General features: G+C 37.2%; 5 protein-coding genes, 1 non-coding gene and 1 pseudogene across 7 annotated transcripts; 3 read left to right on the plus strand and 4 right to left on the minus strand.

Moving 5' to 3' along the window:
* Positions 1 to 1,036: 1,036 nt before the first annotated feature.
* Positions 1,037 to 1,578, minus strand: LOC110761788 (Thioredoxin superfamily protein). The gene has a single exon (XM_021964348.2). It carries the CDS (start codon positions 1,576 to 1,578, stop codon positions 1,267 to 1,269), a length of 312 nt encoding a protein of 103 aa, XP_021820040.2. The 3' UTR covers positions 1,037 to 1,266.
* LOC110761848 (Thioredoxin superfamily protein) lies at positions 1,037 to 4,405 on the minus strand. The gene has a single exon (XM_088246198.1). The coding sequence runs from the start codon at positions 3,998 to 4,000 to the stop codon at positions 3,692 to 3,694; it is 309 nt and encodes a 102-aa protein (XP_088102324.1). The 5' UTR covers positions 4,001 to 4,405; the 3' UTR covers positions 1,037 to 3,691.
* Positions 4,406 to 6,655: 2,250 nt separating this feature from the next.
* Positions 6,656 to 8,750, plus strand: LOC110761862 (Cysteine proteinases superfamily protein). Of its 2 annotated transcripts, none has more exons than XM_021964448.2 (3): positions 6,656 to 6,867; positions 7,272 to 7,383; positions 7,741 to 8,750. In XM_021964448.2, exons 2-3 carry the CDS (start codon positions 7,292 to 7,294, stop codon positions 8,609 to 8,611), a joined length of 963 nt encoding a protein of 320 aa, XP_021820140.2. In that variant the 5' UTR covers positions 6,656 to 6,867; positions 7,272 to 7,291; the 3' UTR covers positions 8,612 to 8,750. The 2 variants fall into 2 exon arrangements, with proteins under 2 accessions (XP_021820140.2, XP_021820141.2); XM_021964449.2 differs by having other exon boundaries at positions 6,659 to 6,867; positions 7,282 to 7,383.
* A 2,543-nt stretch (positions 8,751 to 11,293) lies between these two features.
* On the plus strand, positions 11,294 to 12,079 carry LOC110761858 (monothiol glutaredoxin-S1-like). The gene has a single exon (XM_021964442.2). It carries the CDS (start codon positions 11,378 to 11,380, stop codon positions 11,696 to 11,698), a length of 321 nt encoding a protein of 106 aa, XP_021820134.1. The 5' UTR covers positions 11,294 to 11,377; the 3' UTR covers positions 11,699 to 12,079.
* Positions 12,080 to 16,101: 4,022 nt separating this feature from the next.
* LOC110761855 (monothiol glutaredoxin-S1 pseudogene) lies at positions 16,102 to 16,919 on the plus strand (annotated as a pseudogene).
* A 1,555-nt stretch (positions 16,920 to 18,474) lies between these two features.
* LOC110761789 (zinc metalloproteinase aureolysin) lies at positions 18,475 to 19,818 on the minus strand. Its single transcript, XM_021964349.2, has 2 exons — positions 19,660 to 19,818; positions 18,475 to 18,938 (listed from the first exon to the last, which is right to left on the minus strand). Exons 1-2 carry the CDS (start codon positions 19,692 to 19,694, stop codon positions 18,746 to 18,748), a joined length of 228 nt encoding a protein of 75 aa, XP_021820041.2. The 5' UTR covers positions 19,695 to 19,818; the 3' UTR covers positions 18,475 to 18,745.
* A 44-nt stretch (positions 19,819 to 19,862) lies between these two features.
* TRNAR-ACG (transfer RNA arginine (anticodon ACG)) lies at positions 19,863 to 19,935 on the minus strand. The gene has a single exon. It is a non-coding gene; the product is annotated as a tRNA-Arg (tRNA).
* Between the last annotated feature and the right edge of the window lie 417 nt (positions 19,936 to 20,352).

The raw sequence follows: 20,352 nt of genomic DNA on the forward strand, positions 1-20,352 counted from the left end.
TCGCTATGCATCCAAGTTTGCTGGAATTTGAGTGCAAAAACAGTACTCTCTAGCTAGAGAGTTGTATGTGCAAATTGTAGAATTGACATGTATATATTTTCTGTGTGGGAGGATAGATATGTGTGTCGTCTGACTCTGAGGCTGTGAGTTGAAAAGGAATATGTACGGGAGATGCCATATATGCATCTTGCTCCGCACTAATAACATGTGGAGCTGTAATTTTCCATGATGTTCTTGATAGGTTGACACTGACTACCAAACACAAATCTATCGTTGGATGGAGAGAATCAAGAGAATAAAAGAAAAGGAAGCAAAGTGTTAAAAGGAAACGAATGTAATACCTTTCTTTATCTCTGATAAAGTTGAAGAATCTATGCCTAGAAAAGTGCACCTTTTTCTTCTTCTTCTTCTTCTTCTCCTTTTTACTTTTAATACCATGTATGGAGGAAAGCAAGGTGGATTATGAAAGTTAGATTTTAAATTTTCTCTCTCTACAACTCCAGATTTTTACTCAGTGTTTGGGAAGTTTCTCTGTCTCTTGCTTCAATTTTTCTATTGCAGCTTTTCTCAGAATGCTTAAAAAGGGTTTAAAAAGAAAAAAAACAGATTCACAATTTACTATAATGGTTTGAAAGCTAGTTAAATCCCAAACTCTTGATATTTTGCGCTGTCTGTTTCCAATCATTTCAGAGAATTTTCAGCATGCAGTATAATTTGTTCTCAGGATATTCTATATGTAGGGGTTGACCGTAGAAAACAACAACAACAACAAATAATGAATAAACTGGCTATTCACTTACATTTTGTTTCAAGTTGTGGAGAGAGACCTTTGTTTCTTCGTTTTTTTTTTTTCACCTTTTCTTCTGCGTGGGGGAAGTACGAAGGGAGAGCATTTTAAGATCTCCAAATGGTCTAGAGTCTGCATTACTGCAATGTTTAGAATTCATAGTTTAAAATGGTATTGTTCTCATTTTGGACATTATATAGTGGCAGTGGGGGAGCAGCAAACTACAAAATTGCACACCAAGACAGAAAGTATATAAAGCTAACTTCATTAAGAATAGGAAATAGAATACATGCTATAGCTGATCAAATGTTACAGAGCACTAGACACATCAAACACTACATAACTTGTTCAAGGAGAAAAAAAAAAAGAAATAAAAGAAGGAAGCACTACTACATAGACTTTGCATGCAGAGCTCACTACTACAGTACGAATTTGAGCCAATTTATTTTTTTCGCAATATGATATTTGAGTAGTTTTAATTAAGACATAGTCTGCTGCTGGTGAGCCTTCAGCTTTGGGATGAGTTGGCCTTTTAGGTGGAGGGACATGACTTCATTGGTTGATCCCACCAGGTTTCCGCCTATGAACACAGCCGGCACGGGGGCAGTGCACCCCAGCCTCATAAGAGCCTTCTCCATTTCCCTGCCGTCAGGATCTTGGTCAATCTCATGAACCACAGGACTCACCCCAATCTCTTGAAATAGAATGTTAACTGCATAGCACAGGCAACATGAGCTCTTGCTAAAAATCACCACACCCTTCTCTGATGCCAACCTCATTACTTTGTCCATCTTGATAAAAAAAAAACACTTGATCAAGAGTATCTTCCCAATATGGCAAAGTTTTGCCTTGAAGGGAAAAAAGTAGTCCTCTGGATTACCTAAGACTACTAGTTTACTTAAGACTTTATCAGAACCATCGGATCGAATTCAAACTGAACTCGATCCAATGGTTAAATTGGCTTGGAGTTATGATCAGGAGAAGAGATAGATAATTAGCTAGGTTGGGTAGAGAGAAGAGTTTGAAGCTTAAGGTTGTTTGAATATTTGAGCTCTCAATTGCTGGACTATTTATAGGGACAGCATAGCAGGGTGGACTGCTTTTCTTTGAACAAGAAAATTCAAAAGAGGATGGTCTTTATTTAGATGCCCAAACAAAGAAGCTACCTTTTAAGATAAAGACTCCAAACATCTATTAGACTGAACAAGTTGCATGGCAGATGTATTTCCTGCATGCAGTACATGCTTAGCTGAAGTGAATTAATTTCTCTTATATGACTGCATATATATTGAGTGGTGTAATTTATACGCGACCTACGTGTATAGCCTATGCACCATTTCTTCAGGTTATACAAATTTAATGGAAACAAACACCAAATATACATATACTCTCTGTCTAGACACAACAAAAGTAGAAAGTTATTCCATAAGGCAGCTGGGATCAATTTATACCAGATTCCCTAAATCACCTTCCTTGAATCCTTGTGCAGAAAAATGGGGAATGATGAGATAAATAGATGGCTTTCGGTGGCTGCGATTCTGTTGTGTTGCGCCCACCAACTTGCACGATTCCTTTTCACACGTGACACGTAAGAGAGCTAGCTGAGATATTGTTCATACAGACTGTTAAGTTTCCAAACTTTTCCATGCTCCACATGTATGTGGATAGGCATATGGAAATGATCACCACACGTTTTAGAAGAGCCTTCTTGTCTGTATAAATGAAGAGGCCAGATATTCCTCTTATTGGAGCAAGCCTTTTTAGAGTATAATGAGTCATCAATCAGCATATATAACATATCAGTGAAAATCTAAATTCTTTTGATGTTCATATCAGATAGTCCTGCAGAGATTCTGATTTATTAAATAGCTTCTTCTTTATATAGATGGACATATGGAAGAACTTTTTGGCCTTTTGGATTTGGAGGAATACAAGGCCCAAAAAGGTTAGCTATAGGAGCCTAAAGGCATCAAAGCTTCTTTGTCTCTAATCCCTCAGCGGCTTGGCTAAAGTGTCATGCACATGGCTTCCCATAAAATTCACTTGGCATGTAGTCGCCAGAATGCTGAGAACCACCCAACCATTTCATCTTTTCCTTCAAAGATTAACCTGCACCCACAGCCTGGTATATATATATGCAAAGAAAAGATTCTTATCTTCCATGCATATACAAACTCACATAATAACAGAAAACTATATAGCCTTTTACATTTTATAGGCAAATGTGATTCTCAGTTTTTCAAACAGGGACCCACCTAATCTGGCGGATATGTTTTTTGTATTGGAAAATTTCTTATCATTGATCATGATAAAAGGTTACTGTTATGCTTAGTTGAAACTTAATTTTATTCTAAAATTTTAATCTAGCTTAGCATGGAAACAATCTTTTGTGAACAAATGAAAAACCTGCTGCGGTTTAGTTAGTCAGTCTTATCATGAAATTTTATAGGTGGCATTCTCCCAATTTTCTTTCCCAACCTAGGTGGCATTCTCGCATTGGACAACGATGTGGGGTGCATATCAGTTGCCACCTAAGTTGGGATTCCAAATACATAAATAGGTCAATGTAGTTGTATCCATTGCTGATTTGACAGATAGGGAAAATTGCAGTGTCCAATTACTTGTAAATTTAAAAGTAGAAGATGTTTTGATGGAGAAAACTTCAGAACTCTCCAGGATTTACTTTTCATATGATCTGACTTCATTTCACATACATAGAATGCAGCCAGGGAAGTTACATACATAGTAGAAAAAGAAAAAAAGAAAATATACCTCAATACTCATTTTTCTTGAAGCATGGTATTGGGATTCTTTTCTGTGTATACTTTGAGCTAATTAACAGAGCATTAACTAGCATAGCTTAATTTCTGTGTAATATGTGTAAGCTACTAGCTAGCAGCCTAGCTAGAACCAGATGGCTTTTGCATCCTTGAGCATTTGTTTTAGAGATCCATCAACATGATAGGATATGATATCCTTTGATGACCCTACATATTTCCCACCTATGAATACAGCAGGGAGAGCAGGGTTGCAGCCCAGCTGCCTCAATGCCCACTCCATGTCCCTCCCATTGGCATATCGATCGAGCTCGTGAATCGCAGGGCTTGCACCAAGCTCATAGAAAAGTGACTTCACACTGTGGCATATGCAGCATGAGCTTTTTGTGAAGATCACAGCAGCCTTCTCTGAAGCCAACTCTCTTACACTCTCCATTTCTCTAGAGAAAACAAAGTATACTGACTAATGCAAACACTGTAAAGGGCAGAGAAATCAGTAGCAATGCAGATCACTTCTGCAAATCAAAACCCAGAAGCAGAAACTCTAATTAAAGATTTGTTTGTGATGGGAAATGCTATATGCAAGAGCAGCAAAAGCAGATGTACTAAGAGCTTAATGGTTAATTGGTTTGAGGGTTTGCTTGGTGTACTTTGGGATTGATCAGCCTATTTATAAAGGCAGGAGAGGCTGTTGGATGGCATTGTTTAACCTAGAGAGAAAAAAGGAGAGAGAAACATTTAAGAACCATAAAATGGATAAGAAAGAGAAAGTAGTATAGCTGCTTTAGATATTTGTTTGGATAAGAAAAATGCCACTGATGATTTGCATGATGGCGACTCTGCTATATGCTATAAACAAATTGCATGCAGCATATATATATATATATATATATATATATATATATATATATATATATATATAATCTCACACACACAGACACATAGTAATGATAATTTACAGTCTATTTTGACGTCTCCTGGAATGTCCGTACTATGAACAGTGTTGAGAATAAGAATCACACATATATGTTTATATATTGACCACCAACACACACTTTCGGCCCTGGTTGGTTGCATCAAGATATACTAATTAATATTACTTCTTGGTTGGTTGCAAATTAACTCTTTAGGGAAGAGGGGGACAACAAGAATGAACTTTATCCCTAGCGTTTTTCTTTGCATTTGTTTTTACAAAGTCAGAGACTAGCTAGCTAGGAATTTTAGACCCTACTTTGGCATTGTGTACAGAGACAAAACGTACACCACCAATAAACCCAAATCTTTTTTTTCTTTTTCTTTTTCTTTGAAGAAGAAGAAGAGGGGAGAAATAATGCAGAGATAAAGCTGGTTAATCAATCTGGTTTTTGTTCGGATTGCATTGCATGTTCTAGTATGTGGCTGATGTGGAGATGGGATAGAGTTTATCCAATTGAATTTCACTTTCTTCTTCTTTTTTTTCTGATATGGTCCCTCCATCAAATTCACATGCATATTTATGATCTATATTTTGATACCTATAATATTAATATTCCTTTATGTGTCACTGAGTAAACAGCCCTGCACGCAAGCAATCTCATCCCAGAAATTCCAGGGAAAAAAAATAAGTCTTCATTCCATGACACTCAAGATTGGGAATAAATGCATCTCTTTATTGTTCTGCGTGATCTTCTTCTCTATTGGCAACGAATCCTAATATTAAAATCCGAGAATATGGCACGTGTCTCCATATATCCATCTCAATCAAAAGAATAAAAATAAAGCCATTCATCATCATCATCATGTATCACATTGACAACTTAGCATTGTCCTCATCTGTCGACACGCATCACAACATTGACAAGTCATTTACCGTTTCATTGTCCCCTCTGGCCATCTCTCTCCTCAGTTAGAGAGAGAGATGAGGGTAGGGGGCATTTCAAGATTTCAGTAGTGTCTTATATATGATATTTAGAGCATTTCCACTTATTTATCATGATAAAAGGTAAAAGAAAGGTAAAGGCTATTACTATTTACGTGAATAGTTGCCGTCTTTGCAAAAAGCTTGTGGTGTTTACACCCATTGCCATGGCAACTCAAGGTAACCACTATTCACATAAGATATGAGAAGAGGAATTTGTATAGAGTTTTGGTGTGGGAAGTGAATAATGTGACTAAGTATTTATTTAAAAAAATTCTGAAATTTTTAGTATTTTTAAAGATTTTAAATTTTTTTTTTCGGTTGCTTACATCAGCAAACCCAAACAACAGTCTAGGCTGTTCTTGTCTTTGGGTTGGTCTGATTTGCTTGGACCCATGCGCTGCCAGGGCTGTAGAAGCCCGCTGGAACATCAAACTGGGGCTTGGGCCCCCTTGTTGCCGGCCTGGGGCACTGCTAGAAGTGCTCTTAGGTGATCCAATAGTTATAAAATAGGACATCACCTAAAGATAATATACAAGGCCCTCACTATAAAATGACTCGGGAGCATTTGTGGGATTTGGGTTGGGGAGTGGGTGGGCTTCAACCCATTAGATCCACTTTCTGCTTAAATTGTGCTGTGTAGGATGGGCTAGATAATGAACAATATAGGGACATTTTGGGCCCTATAGCTTGTTGAGACTTGATTCTCTCTTAATTTTCTTTATATCCCTTTGCTTGAGAATTTTTACTTTTCTCAATAACGGGAATATGCCTAAAAAAACTCAGATTATATGCGTTAAACCCAAGCAAATCTAATAGGTTCTATGTGTTCCTCTGCCGGTGCTACAAGATCCTACTTACCCAAATATTCTCTAACATTTGTGATCTCTTAACATAGTCATACGTTTAAATTAATTAAATCATTGAAAGATAGTTATAAATTTCATCAAAATTATTTTAATAATATATTTGTGTGTCGAGATTGAAAAATATATTTTTTACTAAAAAAATTAATAACGTTATGAATGGGTTTGTACACCATATCCATACGGGAAAAATTTAAATAAGAACTTACATGTCACGTGACATATACCATTAAAACACAATAGATCAAAACCTAGGACCTATATCACAACAGAGAAAAAATTGATGATAGCGTTACATTCGCGCCTTCCCATTTAAAAACTTTATATTCTAATACAAAACCCTCGAATTAATAGTCGAATGTTTCCTTATATATAATAATATTTAAAAAGAAATTTCCTTTGGCTCTCCTCAACCTCAATTAGGCTTTGCGGAGAGAGTGTATAATCGGAATTGGACCCTAGGGTTAGGGCTTTGCAGGGATAACGATAAATTTGGAGGCTTCAGCTTTTGGTCGGCGTCGAGGTTGAAAGGACTGTCGGGTAAGTAGATTTCGTTCTACCTATCAGCTAAAATAAATTCGGAATTTCAAGTTCATAGTCTCAGCATGATATTCAAGCACCCAAACCGTTGGTTCAAATCCTTGAGCCGAAACAGAGTCTTAATTGTCAAATGGTTGGATTGTACTCGGTTAGACTTACAGGTTCCATGGGTGTGGAATTTGATTATCTCAGTTTGGGTTAGTATATTTTAATTTGTTTATTGTATCCCTTGGACTTTAAGTGAAGTTCCTTGTATATCGTGGTGTTATGTTTCATGTTTGGATTTGGTTTAGTCAATAAAATTTCTTACTTTCTGCTTTTATTAGATGTTGGGTTAGGCCTGGGTTTAGAAAAGTTTGAAACTTTATGATCTTCTTGATGGATAATAGTATTATTGTTCAAAGTGGCTTTCAGGATTGCTCAAATGGAGGATGCCCAAGAAGTATCTGAAACAATGTCAGATAAATCATCTGAAAATACACAAGAAACTCGTGATGAAATGCTCTCGAGGCACAGGTGATTTGCTCATCAAGTCTGCATTTTTATCACTTGATTTCTTTTAGTTGTTCTTGTGATGTTGTATTTGGCTGGTGGTTACATTGGTAATGCAAATAAGATCTGTTATTTACATGCGTATGGTAGTCAAACGCACTTGTGGTTGCCTAATACGAAGGTTTGTCTTCAATATATTTGAATTCATGAAATTGTGTTGGTGATGCATTTTCATGTTCTCCGAGAAGTGGTTGATATAATAAGAATGACGACTTATTATAGGTTCATTGAGGCTGGTGTCTTAAAAATTGGTTAGGTCGACTTTGTTAAGTTTCCCATAGATAATTCTGTTATTCCCCTTTGACATTTCTGCTTATACAGGAAAGAGATATCAGAACTTCAGGACAAGGAAATTGAAATGAAGAAGGCAGCTGCCAAAGGTAGCAAGGCTGAACAAAAAACTAAGAAAAAGCAGGTGGAGGAAGAAATTTCTCGGCTTTCTGCTAAGCTTAAAGAAAAACATGCTGAAGAACTTGCTTCATTAGGGTATAGCACTAGTAATGGAACTGAGAAAGCCAAACTTGACAATTTAGTGAAAGCCATAGCTGGTGTTTCTGTCACCATTCAACCTGACCAAGCAAAGCCCAGCAAGAGTTCAAAGAGGCGAGAGAAAAGAGCTCAGCAAGATGCAGCTAGGGAGCAAAGAATTCAAGAAGAGCAGAGCAACCTTGTGAGTGATCGAATGATTGAGAATGAGAAACTGGAGAAAAAGCTTGAACCCCTTGGTTTGACCATTAATGAAATAAAGCCCGATGGTCATTGCCTCTACCGAGCTATCCAGGATCAGCTGGCCCATCTTTCCGGAGGTTCATCACCTCACACGTACCAAGAGCTTCGAGAAATGGTAGCTGCTTATATGAGGAAGCATGCATCTGATTTTCTCCCATTTTTCTTGTCAGAGAATCCAGTAGATGGAGATTCTGAGGATTCACTTGCAGAGAGGTTTGAGAATTACTGTAAAGAAGTAGAGTCAACAGCAGCATGGGGAGGGCAGCTAGAGCTTGGTGCTATAACTCACTGCCTTAAAAAACATATCATAATATACTCAGGATCCTTCCCTGATGTGGAGATGGGCAAGGAGTACAAATCAGATAGCAGCAGTACGGATTCTTCTGATTCAAGTATTATGTTGTCATACCATAAGCATGCATTTGGGCTTGGTGAGCACTATAATTCTGTGGTTCGAATATGATCATCGAATAGCCGGTGCAACTACAATGAAAACACACTTGGTTTGCTCATCATTTGGTTTGTAATTTGTGGTGTGAACAAGCGCACTCTTTGAGCTCTAAACTAATTATTGATACTACAGTAAACAGTGGTTATTTTCAGATTGGTTTTCCATAAAATTTTCTACATCTTCTGGACTAAGTTTTGTAGTCAAATTTTTGTCTCTTCTGACTTCTCTCTGGCTCGTTTATGTCGAAACTTGAGTACCCAGCATGAATGCATAATTGGCCACAAATTGTAGGTTCCTATAGCGGCCTAGGGCCAGAGATTCTCACATGCCACATTCATTTTTAATCCATCTGAGAAGTCCATTGATATATTGCATGCAAAACGAGTTCATTACTCTTTAGTCTTCCCTTATTTCTTAAATCTGTTTTTGGACCAATACATTTGCTTGTAAGTACTAAGAATATGTATTATTTGGTTACATTGAAAGGGAATCAAAACCTGAACAAATCCTAATCCTTGCCCCCACATTCTCTCATCGCTTGGGCGTCAAGGGCTTGGCAACAAACACTAATTTTGACCAAACGAAAATGTGGAAAATCATTCAAGGGAGCATGGAAGTGAGAATGAGAGTGAAGATGAGATTGAGAGGGAGGAGTAACAAAAGTGAAAACAAAAATTCTATTTGAAATTGTTTTCACTTTCAAGTTTTTATTTTCACTTTTGTTACTCTTCCCTCTCATCCTCATTCTTACTCTCATTCTCACTCTCATTTTCCTCTATACTATAGCATAAAAAATAAAAAATTAAAATTAAAAACTAAAATTGAAATGGTTATCAAACGGACCCGTAACATATAGCATAGCATATGCAAAGTGACAACCGCCCACCTCACTCCTCTAAAGTCAAAACCTAGTTGATGATGAAAGATCTTCTTTCCTTTTCCGGATTAGTAAGCAAACTATAATATATATTAAAAGATAGCAGATGGAGCTGCAAAAAGGGCAGAATTCTACTCTAAATAAGTAGCAGAAAGCAAGCACTCTTTAATAATCTTTATCTAATCCATTCGGGATGCTCTCGCATTTGTTAAATTCTACTACATATCCCCAACCGTCCACTCGTACTACTTTTATTGTCAAACTCAAACATATATCCATAATTTCTGTTCTAGATTATCCGGCTGCTTTCTTTTCTGCATATGCATGCACAATCTTGACGTTTTGGGGTTGACAAACTTTATATATTGGCAATGAAATCAAATGGGATGGATAGCTGAGATCATTTTGGTGAGGTGGCGAATATACCCAAACCAAATCCTTTTCTGGGCAATTGTTTTGTCAGTGTGTAACTGGCTAGTTGCAGAAGAAATAATATCCATATATAGCTAAGGAAAGAGCTTTTGTGAAAGCAATCTTCTTTTGGAACCTCATGCTCCTCTAATCAAACCGGGCCCAAACATATTTAATGTAATTGGCACACGAGATAATTGGTTTTTTTATATAGATCGAATCGAATTGGAACCAAGATGATTAATGACATATATGGATATATATCTAATATTATTGTTCCAAAAGAAACCATTGAAATCTTGATACATAGCCTAGCAAGTTCAAGTTGGACCTGAATAATTTGGATCTTAGTTTCTTTTTAATGTTTTATTCTTGGGTGGATTTTCATGCTGCCAAGGGGCAAGTTAACTGTTAACTTACCTTTAATCAGAATCTTAACTATGTATGTACGAAAATTATTGTTTCTTCCCTTTCTCTTGACTTTATATTCACGCTTTCGGATCTCTTCAATTGAACTTGAAGCGGGCGTACGCGAATCTTGTTATCCTACTCATTCGATAGACCCAACTCCTTCTCCACTATAACTATACCTAGATGCTCCAGAATAGATGATGAGACCTGGGTTGTAATTGACAAATACCAACACACCCTTTAGCTTACTTTCACTTAATTAACTAAACCCTTGCGTTGCGTTCATATATATCTTAGCAATAACAATAACAAAATAAACCCCGCCAGTGGAAAAGGGCCTTGACTTGCAGACAAGAGGTCTCAGGTTTGAACCCCATAGTTTTGAATGTGTGTAAGAAATCCTCCTCCCATGTAGTTTAGACTACCGCTTGTACTAAAAACAAAATAAACCCCTTGCACACATTGACATTAATTACTTACAAACTCAAACTAAACCTTAGCCAGTAATTAAGTTTATTTTTGGAATAAATATTAATTTGAGGTTAGGGATAAAATGTGCATGCAAAACATGAATCTGGTGCTTGCAAAGGACAATGTATATATTGCGGCGCTATAGATTGTTTGGTACGTTAAGGGTAACTTGGGAACTCAGAGATCCCACAATGCTGTCACAATTTGCATGTAAGTATATGTACATGCGACTTTCCATATGCATGGCCCTTTCAAAATGACAAGTTTCACCTCAACCTTGCCAAAATGCTGGGCAGATACATATATGCATGAACACACACCCAATTTCATATAAACATTGATCGTGTCCTGCACAGAACCAAGTAAATCATGCATGCATAAAGGGTAATTTGGGAATGGTATTACATAATCACTAGCTAGCTTTAAGCTTCTATATTCTATATGTCGATCAGAGTTTTAAACATTACAATTCCCCACCGCACTGAACAACGATATGACCAGTATAAATAGACCCATAATGGATCTCAAGTTCCTCATCAAGCAAAACCCTCAAGTCAATTTTCCAATTAAAAAGGCAGGTAGCAAGAGATCGAAGCGATCGAAGAGAGATGGACATGGTGGCAGGATTGGTGGATGAGAAGCCATTGGTGATCTTCAGCAAGAGTTCATGTTGCATGAGTCACTCAACAAAGTCATTCCTACGTGGGTTTGGGGCAAACCCTACAGTTTACGAGCTGGATCAAATGCCGAACGGGCAGCAAATCGAAAGGGCGCTGCTGCAGCGGGGTTGCAGGCCAAGTGTACCAGCTGTGTTCATAGGCCAAGAGTTGGTGGGAGGTACGAACACAGTCATGAGTCTCCATGTACAGAACAGGCTTGTTCCTTTGCTGATGAGAGCTAAAGCTATTTGGATTTGGAACGATCGATGATGATTAGTAGCATAGACTTACTATGCATACCCAGCAGATGTATTGATAAAATGGCCGGCCTCTATCCAATATAGCAGGCTCGGTCCATCTTTTTGTACTTCGATTTGCATCAGTTACTAACTGATGTAGGACGAAATATGAGTTAATTATGGTGTGAAAAATTAATTAAAATAAAGTGGTTCAAAGTTGGAAGGAAATTGTGCAATAGAGGGAAATTCCAATTAATTGTCAATTATGGCGCTAGGAAAAGAAGGAAGGCGTATTGTTGAGATTTTCTAATTGATTGAGGAAGTTCGAAGCAATTAAGATTTTATCAAGATTTGTATTTAATTTAATGTTTAATTTTATATTTTGAAGAATAAGTTATCGATTAGGAATATTATAGAACCTAACTCATGGCGTTGTATTAGTCAGTTTATTCATCTTATTTTCAATCAATATATTTGAGGTTTACTCAATTTCTCTGGTGGATTCCAGTTTGTTGGTGGAATCCGACATTGTTACTTGTAGGGTTATCGTTCGATCTCCCTATTCCTTATATCTCATTGTGTCACTAACTAAATGAGAACTATGTACGTACGGTCATGTTTTTGATGGATTATATTTATATATATGTATATGTAGATGTATTTACAGAGGCTTCATCGAATATATAAACCATAAGTAATGTAAAGATTGGATACATACGATTATCTATATAACTGACATGTAAGTAAGCCAATGGGGTCTACCCCTAGTGGAAAATGGCCTTGATTTGGAGATCCGTGGTCTCTAGTTCAAACTTCCTTGACACCTTGGTATATAGTGTGTGAGAAACTCCCTCCCTTTTATAATTTGGACTATGACTTGTATTCAAAATAAAATAAAACATTACAAGTAAGTAAATTAATCCCTACACTTGAGCTTGATCGTGTGAGAGTTTGGTATAGAATAGAATGTATGAGTCTACAACTCTCCTTATCAACACACACATATTCGCCTTATGTGATGACATAGAGTAAAAGAACAATGTAAAATCAAATAGTTGACATGTGATTTCAGAATGTTTGAGGTTTCAGCTCCACAAAATAAAACTACTTGTACAATACCAGTTGATCATATTTATACACTATGTTCATATAACATAAGTAAAGCCCACAATGGTACCAATATACAATATGATCATGTAATACGACTATGTTTTTACATGTTATAATATGGTTAGGTAACGAGTTTATATTTGTGTTACATTGTTGATGCTTGGTATAAACTAAGTTCGTTTGCCCAATTAGAACAGGACACATGGACCTCACTAGCCACGTGGAAAAAGTGACCATCCAATCCCCTCTAACTCCCAACCATGCATGTCGGCTCGGTTCCCAACCACACCACTTCATCCTCCATACCATTCAGGAAAACATGGCGAAAGGCTACTAGTCAACCACGTCAACGACAAGACCTTCCCTGACAAAGGAGGATTCACCGCCTCTTGAAACACTGCTCATGTCCTCTCAGATACCACGTGTAAACCACCTAACCCGTCCTCTGACCAAATGGGACTTTGGTCGTTCGTAACAGGCTACTATGTTCACTTTCGCCCCTTAATAAAACGCGTAAAGCTATCATGAGAAGAGGACATGGAAGAACCCTGACCATCCACCACATGACGGGACGGCTTGATGTGACATAAACGGCTCGGCTCCGAGTCGAGGTGACCGGCTTGAAGAACCAAATTTCCTCTTCATTTCAAGTAAAAGCACTTGTATTTCATACGTTGAGCACATGAAATTTGAGGTCTAAACATACACTATAACAAATATCTACTTATATTCGAGTAATACACGGAAATTTCTCAATAATCTGATAAACAAGTGTTGCAAGTTGCAAGTGAGAGGCCCCACGCGAGAAGGACAAGAAAATATGGAATAGCAAACCACGTGATGACAAGCGAAAGACGAAAAGAACAACTTACTAAAGCTTTACGCGTACAAAGATGCTCTCCATCCACCTTTGGAATTTTCCTAAACTTTGATAGCTAGTGTGTTGCTAAAAACAAGATAGATTTTCATTCTGTTGGACTAACCAAAAGAAGAAAAGATTTTCCACCTCATGGAATATTATTTAAATGTGAACCTAATAAATCGAGATGTATAAGTTTTAGTTTTATAGGCTGCAATCTCAGAACGTTTGTGTGATGCCAGGAACCGTCGACCTTGCAATCTTATATATATATGTTCTTTCTCTACACATATTTTATCCACAAAAATATAGATACAGTCCCCACTTATCCAAAGAGAATCGACATTCTATATATCTATCATTTTATTGAGATACGAACCCATGCACCATATGAATTTAAAATGGAGCTAGCTTAAGCTTATTCTCCGGCAAAAGCTTTCTATACAAAATGTTGATCACTAAATTTTTGCAAAAAGAAATCAAACAGGCCCTAAGTAGAAGTTTACTGACCAACATTTTCTTTTAGTACGTAAATTAAGAACTCGTTTGATAGTCAATAATATTGATGCATAGTATGCCTCTCAAAATCACAAGAATATTAATTAGTACGTAGATTAGAAAGCAAGAATATATATGATGATTTGATTACTTAATTAATCACTGCAAAATGAGCTCAGTATCAGGTTCATCATCATGATGTTGTGGTTCATCTAAAATCGTACCTGCAGACAAATCAAACTTTTAAAAAAAAACATATATATATATATTATCTGAAGGGCGGCCTGCAGAGCTTTAGAAAACTTAGCTAGTCCTTTTCTTTCATTCACATGCAAGCATGGACATATGCTCTTGAAATCCAAATCAATCAGAATCAAGATCAAACAAAATCAATTCTACATTGACTGTTGATAATGAACTATAAGTAATAACTGATTATTTAAATGTTGACATCGGGAATAATTAAAAAATCTGAACTTGTACGTATAAGGAATTTCTTATCCATATCCATCACTGGCAGCAACTTATGATATTGACAGCAAATCACTTGAACTATAGTTTCCTACCTACGAATGCGACTGGCCTATGTATGTATATATATATATACTAATATAATTAAGTGACATTTGCAATAAGAATCGATCCTCAAAGTTTTATTTTATTTTATTTTATTTTAGATTTAGCTTCTGTTCATTGGACTGTTCTACAAAAGGTCCAAAGGTCTTCACGGGAAACTAATCAATGGTTAGGGATTGACTACATGTACTAAACCCTATAATTTAATTATAAGGGTTAATGATCCTTGTTTGTTTGTCCTTAATGACCAAAATATCAAAATCCTAGCTATCTAGCCACATTCCAATCCTTTTGGTCAATATTCAATGGTCAGAATTTGTGGGCATAATAATGATAGCTACCGACTATACGTTCGGAAGTTTGAATATTTTGAAGAGAAATATCACTAAACTAATAATTAGTTGAATCAAAAACATATACTAATTTACTAATTCTAGCTACGATTTACACAGAATATTGTCAATTCTATCATTGTTGATAAAGAGGTGGGGTGGGTCCTTGAGGTATCTTCTCATACTTGTACGGTAATCACGTGGATTAGTAGAGGGCAGACAATCTTTCTTAAGCATATATTTTATCCATCCAAAATATATTTTACTTTGTCTCTAGCTCTCTCTCCAATAGATTGCTTTGGGTTTGCTTCAACTGAAGTGGATGGGAATCTTTGCCCCCTTTGGATAAACTCATCTTCTGTCTCCACCTTAGCAGAATATAGAGCAGATGCTCCCAAACACTCTCAACACGCCTCCGTACGTATGGCGAACTTTCAAACCTAACAAGTGGTTAACACATATTCTGTGACGTGATAGTAAGTGTGGCCGTTGGGCCCAACGCATGAAACTTTGCTTTGATGCCATGAAGAAAGTTGAAATTCCATCACAAAATCAATTGGCGATGAGGGAATAGCCCAACTCCTTATGAACCCAAGCTCTATGTCCCTTAACTTTTCAATGTGAGACAAACACTCTCAACAATTAGCAGGTGTTTTCTTATTTATATATGTCTAAAATATATTGGCATCATTTCCACTGTTTCTACCTGCAGGTGGTGAATATGCCAATCCTTTGGGTCTACAGTGACATCCTCCAATCACAGCTCAGCTTTATTTAAGGCCAGTGATTTTAACACTTAGCGCTATTTGCAGTCCTCACGTGAATTGTAAAATATTCTGTTTGAAGTGCATATAACTAAAGAAAGAGTGCCAAAATCGGTTTGGTTATATTTTGCAGCTAACAATTTGCAGAGAGAGCCAAAGTTGGTCTGTCTTTATCGACTAATCATGCTTAAAGATAAAGCGTGATGATATGAGAATCCGATCGATGACTTTTTGTGGTGATCTAATATTTTATTCGTTACAATGCAACACATGCACACTATAAAGAGACCGACATGAGAGATCTAAGTTCCTCACAGCAACAAGCTATACCTAGCTATTAGCAAGCAAGCTCCACTAAATTCACAATTCACAACGCTTTTAATCCGCATTGTTCCAGGCTCCGACCAGCATTCATGGATACGATAACGAGCATGGTGGCCGAAAGGCCGGTGGTGATCTTCAGCAGGACCTCTAGCTGCATGAGCCACACCATCAAGTCACTGATACGTAGCTATGGGGCAAACCCTACAGTATACGAGCTGGATGAAGTTGCAAATGGGCAGGCTATTGAAAGGGCACTGGTTCAGCACTTCCAATGCCAACCAAGTGTGCCGGCTGTTTTCATAGGGCAGCAGTTTATTGGTGGAGCTGATCAGGTCATGAGCCTCCAAGTCCAAAACCAGCTTGTCCCACGGCTCATAAGGGCCAACGCTATTTGGGTTTGGAACAGAACCTGAATAACATTTTCCTACAAATTCCTCATCTATCTACAATTAATATAATACACATTATATTATTATAATCTTATATATAATAATAATAATAATAATAATAATAATAATAATAATAATAATAATTTCAAGACGTACCTGCGTACGTCCACTAATTAACAAAGCTCAAATAACAGTTTTTTCTGTTCCCTCCTAGCTTTGTTTACTCTTTAGTTTCTTCTTGACTGGGCAAGGCTGAAGTTAGTTTCCTCTTGGTCTAGGTTGAAGAGGATGAGCTTATTATTTATATGTTTTCAGTTCATGTAATCTCCCTTAATTATATTATGTATGTCCAATAAAGGCAGAGAGTTGAACTGCAATGGTTGATCTGTCTATAACTGTGATTAATTAAGACTATTTATAATTCACAGAACTATGAAACACTGTGAATGCTGAACTTGCATCAAGCTCAAAGAAAATCAATGAAGAAGAAAATGGTTAGGATGCCACGAATCGATCTTGCGTTTTGCTTTACTTTATTCTGGTTCTGAAAAATATATCCACTGAAGTTGACATTCCCCCACAAGCTGTAGCACATGTATGAAAATGCCGTTCTGCCAAGGAATGGAGAAGTTCATGTATTCAACAAAGCTTGATTGCTCCATTACCATGAAAGTTAGCTTGCGCAGATGCTCCAAGAAACAGGAAAGTAATTCTAATTGGAATACAAAAAATAAAATAAAAAAGTAACTTGCAAAAGTCAAAAGGAACATCAAGTATGCAAACTGGATACAAAGCAGAAACATCACTCCATTGTATGTGATGCATACATTTTTTTTTTGGGTCTGAACCACGAGGTGGTCCTGGATGGGCCCCAACTATGGGTGGCATCTTTAAGCCTTAACCACAACTCAGACTAATCCCCACTCACACCGGGTCGGCCCGTAAGGGGTAAAGTGCTGGGCAAAGTGGTGACTCCATACAAGAGCAGGGATCGAACCCCTGACCTCTCTTAAGGAATGAGAGTGCCGAACCACTCATACCAACCACCTTGGTTTGATGCATACATTTGGACTAAGAAAGAATTTGCCTTTTTCTAGTAAATAAGTTAAAGCCCCAACCAGGCCCATGATTTAATAATATGAGCGTGAGCCACATTTTGACATGCACAAAATCAGGCCCAAGAAAATATTACAATAAACTTACAAGATTGAACAACCTCATGTACTGATCCAAAAGAAAAGTGCCAAAATTATTACCCTTATTAGTCTATATATAGCGAAATTCTATAGTGAGGAGGCCATATATGAACTCTTTATGTGGACAATCATATTAGTCACAAGATCATTTCATTAAACTTAAGTGAAGTTACTATTCAAATGAATCCTACGGCTAATATGAAGGTCAACATTTATGATTCATATATTGCACCCTCATCATAGAACGACTCTTTGTATTGAAGTCATACATTGAGTTGACAATTGCTTAGACCCCATGAATTAAAGCCTATGTCATAAATATTTTGCGGCTAACAATTTTCAGAGAGCAAAGTTGGTACGTCTTATCAACTAATCATGCTTAAAGGGTGATAATCTGAGAATCCGATCGATGACTTTTTCTGGTGATCTAATATTTTATTCGTTACAATGCAACACATGCACAATATAAAGAGACCAACACGAGCGCTCCTCACAGCGACAAGCTACATAGCTATTAGCAAGCAAGCAATCTCCACTAATTTCACTTCACAAACAATTCACGACGCTTTTAATCCCCATCGTTCCAGGCACTAAGCGTTAATGGATACGATAAGTCTTCGGCAAGAGCTCTAGCTACATGAGCCACACCAGCAAGTCACTGATATCGAGTTATGGGGCAAACCCTACAGTGTACGAGCTGGATGAACTTCTAAATGGGCAGACTATTGAAAGGGCACTGGTTCAGCACCTCCATTGCTGTTTTCATAAGGAAGCAGTTTTATTTCCTTATCAATGTCAACACAACGTCTCCACAGTTTATCATCTTCAGTGAAAGATAGGACATATGTATACTTCCCAAATGAGTCGTAATTATTGAGACTAAACGAAATTAAGCATTTATTCCTTCATATCACAACACAAAAACAAAAAAACAAAAAAAAAACTGTGAAATGAATACATGAACTGCACATTTGTATTCAACAAAGTTCGATTGCTCCATCTCCCATGAAGGTTAGCTTGAGCAGATCCTTCACTTATGAATATAATCTTTCAAGAGTGGATTCCTCTGCTCTCGGATTGCATTCTGCCGCCAAGTTTCCACAGCCCTCTCAACTGTAGCATTTGCCTTGCGTATCTCCTCAGCAGTGAACTTGTGCTCTATGATTCCTAAAGGTCCAGGCTGCAGTACCTTTACCACAGTTTCCATCTCTTGCTCCAGCTGCCTATGCAACAAGAAATAGGAAATAATCCCAATTGAATGCAAAAGATAACAAAAAAGATAATAACTTGCAAAAGTATATAGGAACATCAAGTATGCAACTGAAAACAAAGCAGAAACATCAATCCATTGTCAGTGATGCATAATTTTTAGGGCAATCATTTGAAACACAGACATCAGATAGATACATAAATTCAACCCATACAACTACACATGATGAAGGGTAAGGGGGCAGCAAGATGAACTCAGTTTCGATATACGAAACATGATGCCAAAGCAATCCACCCCAAAATGCACAAGTTCTTTCTTTTCCCATTCACATAAAAATCCCAGCTAGCAACTCTACTCTTATCGAGCAACTTATATGCAGTGAATGAGGCATACAAGAACTATCCATTGTATAACAGAAAATAAATTTTATCAAACAACTATGGCCAATGCCCATCTGGGTCTTCTCAGAATATAAATAGATCATATATCCTAATAAGCCTGTGATTTACAGAAACCGAACCCAAACAGACAGAATTAAATTCAAAAGCTTTATAGCATTTCCAATTTGAACTAAACAGAAAGGAAATAAATTCGGGTTAATTATAGAGAAAGCTTACTAAATCAAACCCAGTAGGTTCTAGAATCACTTTCTATTTATCAACAATTTTCTCGGCATCATTTGAAAACCCTAAAATTGAAAGGAAGGAACCCTAAAACTTATTGTGAGGAGGTACCTGAAGAGCCTGGAAAAGGGCAATGACCTGCTCATCTCTTTCTCTCTCGCTCTCTCCCACCTCAAAGACGCGCCGTTTCTGCTGTACGACGGTTGCAAGCAGAGAGACCCTTTTCATCAAGATACTAAAAACGACGTCATTCCGAAGCTTCTTGAAAACGCGCGAAGTGGCAAATTAGCAAATAAAAAAAATAAACAGATTAGCGACTCTGCTGGGGATCGAACCCAGAATCTCTGGTTCCGTAGACCAGCGCCTTATCCATTGGGCCACAGAGTCAACTTGTTAGGGTTGCTTTCCACTCCATATTTATATTAATATGAAAGAGTTAAAATACCATTTTGGTCCCCCTATATTGCTTGAATTTATATTTTGGTTGATGTGATTTGAATTTGACCGGTTTGGTGTTAATAATGTCGGTCCTTTTGCCTAATTTGACATTAATCTGCTTGGCCAAATTAAAACCTCATCCCATAAAAAGAAGGGTTCATAAAATGACATTGACATTGACATTAATATGCTTTGGTTAGTATCTGAAAGGGAATGTACCTGGATCCCAAACTATATCACTAATCTTGAACTTGGTCTCAGTCAAAAAGAAGGGTTCATAAAATGACATTGACATTGACAAACCAAACCCAAGCTTACCACATATAGATATAGCTGTCCAACATCAAACATGACATAATCTAATCG

Source organism: Prunus avium, chromosome 8 (assembly GCF_965620075.1).
Source record: "Prunus avium chromosome 8, drPruAviu1.hap1.1, whole genome shotgun sequence".
NCBI classification, from domain to species: Eukaryota; Viridiplantae; Streptophyta; class Magnoliopsida; order Rosales; family Rosaceae; genus Prunus; species Prunus avium.

Coding starts and splice junctions, on each gene's coding strand:
- LOC110761858 (XM_021964442.2), top strand. CDS start 11,378: ATGGACATGGTGGCAGGATTGGTGGATGAGAAGCCATTGGTGATCTTC.
- LOC110761788 (XM_021964348.2), bottom strand. CDS start 1,578: ATGGACAAAGTAATGAGGTTGGCATCAGAGAAGGGTGTGGTGATTTTT.
- LOC110761862 (XM_021964448.2), top strand. CDS start 7,292: ATGGAGGATGCCCAAGAAGTATCTGAAACAATGTCAGATAAATCATCT. Junction 7,384..7,740: donor GAAATGCTCTCGAGGCACAG/GTGATTTGCTCA, acceptor CTGCTTATACAG/GAAAGAGATATCAGAACTTC.
- LOC110761848 (XM_088246198.1), bottom strand. CDS start 4,000: ATGGAGAGTGTAAGAGAGTTGGCTTCAGAGAAGGCTGCTGTGATCTTC.
- LOC110761789 (XM_021964349.2), bottom strand. CDS start 19,694: ATGAGCAGGTCATTGCCCTTTTCCAGGCTCTTCAG. Junction 18,939..19,659: donor CCCTTTTCCAGGCTCTTCAG/GTACCTCCTCAC, acceptor CTTGTTGCATAG/GCAGCTGGAGCAAGAGATGG.